We start from the raw sequence: 2540 nt of genomic DNA on the forward strand, positions 1-2540 counted from the left end.
GGCGTATTCGACAAACGGTAAATTATGAATCTTTAATATGTGGACTGCGTCTTTAATATGTCGACTGAGTCTTTAATATGTTGACTGAGTCTTTCATTTGTCGACTGACGTCTTGAAGTGATCGACGCAATTGGAAGTATTCGACAAACGGTAAATTATGAGTCTTTAATATGTCGACTGAGTCTTTCGTTTGTCGAATGACGTCTTGAAGTGATCGACGCAATCGGGAGTATTCGACAAGCGGTAAATTATGAATGAAATCAATACTGCTAAATTGAATATTATGAAGGGTATGAATTCGTAAATTGGCCAAATCTCTTAATCCAAGATATTCTAAATGTTCTATAAATCTATTGGCAGCCTATCTATCTATCTATCGATGATACATATGAACACGACTTTACTATAACTAACATCACCTTCACATGATTTTTCTCAACTTTTGACACCACTACTACTACTACTACTATTACTACTACTAATTTCATAATTACTTCACTAAAACATTGCTACTACCACTACTAATGATTTCAAAATTACTACTGCTACTACTAGTGTTTTCAGAATTACTGTTACGATAATAATAATAATAATAATAATAATAATAATAATAATGACAATAAATAATAATCATAATAATAATAACAACAGCAACAGCAATAACAATAATTATAATAAAAATAATAATAATAATAATAACAACATTAATAATAACAAGAACAACAACAGTAGTGATAATAATAATAATAACAACATTAACAACAACAACAACAACAACAATAATAATAATATTATTATTAATAATAATAATAGTTTGAGAATTACCTTTCAGAATCGTCGTGGTTCCTGAGCAGCAGCCTGAGCCTGGCTCGAGTAGAGGCGATGGCCTCATCTCCCTCGAACACTTCAGACCGCGCCCGCTGGAGCATCTCGTTAATCCTCGACAGGGTGGACGACCGCCGGACATTATCCGCGTTCTGGGGCGCCAGCGACTGGCCCTTGTTCCCCCCGGAGGTCGTCGGGGCATCGTCTTCAAACCCCTTCCCTTCTTCGTGAGCATCGTTCGCCTTGGGGCTCTCTATGATCTCCGGTATCTCGAACTTCTTGTTCACCCTGGTGCTCCTAGAGGCCCCGTTGACGTATTCTGGGGGATCTGGCTTCCTCCAGAAGGGCAGGCTGTCCTGGCTGTAGCCTGGCAGGAGGACGGCCCTCCGGGGGTCGATTAAGGGCGGCATGGTGTTGGCCATTTCCTTCTCATCCTTCTGACACCCGGCCAGCTGTTCCCTCATGATCTCATCCTCGTCGTCAGGCCAAAGGGGCAGGACGTCCCTCTCCTCGCCCCTTACATAGACGCGCCCGTCGATGTACTCGATGTCCTCCGACGTCTCACTGTCCTCCTCCAGGAACCAAGGCAGGGCGTGGTAGGGATGCTGGATTTTGCGTGGCATAATTCATACCCCCATGGTCATGCACTACGCACGCACACGCACACGTACCCAGACACACACTGACGCACATGCATGCACGCACATACACACACTGACGAGCTGGGTGATGGCGCTACTTCATCTTAGCGGGTTTTCCAGCATTGCTTTTCCAGTCACAGATCCTGGAAGGGGGAAGAAAAAAGGACTGTCAGAGGTCTGGACTTAATGTCAAAGAAAATGCTATCCAAAGAAATATATCTTTTCAAATGCTGTAATTGTAAATGAATTTTAATAAATATATATATATATATATATATATATATATATATACACACACAAATATCAATTATCAATACGTAAAAAAAAAATTGGGGAAGTGTAAAACATTTAATAAATGAAGGAAAGTTCGAAATTCGATGAGAAAGTCCTTGAGAAAAAAAGGAAAGATATTAGATGGTGATTATTAAAAAAATGGGAATTAGTTTAAAGTGATAGTTGGGAAATACAGTCAAAATAATGCGATTTCAACGTAAACAATTACTATTTGATAATAATAATAATAATAATAATATCAATTATAATGATAATAATAATAATAATAACAATAATAATAATAATAATAACAATAATAATAATAATAATAATAATAATAATAACAGCAGGTAAATCAATAATATCTAAATACAATTCTTGCAATCAAGGAAAAAAGTCGTATTGAATGTGTGTGTGTATATATATATATATATAGATTAATTGATTGATTGATTGATAATAGCAATAGTGACTTATGCTGTTCTATGAAACGAGCCACACACTATTACGTTCAACGTTTATATATCTAACTATCTTTCAATTTACATTAATGCAATAGACATATCATTTTTGTTATTATGACTATCATTACTAGCTAACCCTAGTCGGAAGAGCAGGATGCTGGGAAAATTGCCCAGTGAAGAAAAGAAATAAGGGAGTGGAAAATAAAATATATATGAGAAGTAATGAATAGAAAATATACAATATCACAAGATCAGTAACGAATAAAATCTATATGAGATAATGAATAAAAACAACCATAAGCTCAGTAACAAATAAAATCTATATAAAAATGAATAC

General features: G+C 36.2%; 1 protein-coding gene across 1 annotated transcript; it reads right to left on the reverse strand.

Moving 5' to 3' along the window:
* Positions 1–821: 821 nt before the first annotated feature.
* On the reverse strand, positions 822–1603 carry LOC137628466 (uncharacterized). The gene has a single exon (XM_068359623.1). The coding sequence runs from the start codon at positions 1446–1448 to the stop codon at positions 822–824; it is 627 nt and encodes a 208-aa protein (XP_068215724.1). The 5' UTR covers positions 1449–1603.
* Between the last annotated feature and the right edge of the window lie 937 nt (positions 1604–2540).

Source organism: Palaemon carinicauda, chromosome 36 (assembly GCF_036898095.1).
Source record: "Palaemon carinicauda isolate YSFRI2023 chromosome 36, ASM3689809v2, whole genome shotgun sequence".
NCBI classification, from domain to species: Eukaryota; Metazoa; Arthropoda; class Malacostraca; order Decapoda; family Palaemonidae; genus Palaemon; species Palaemon carinicauda.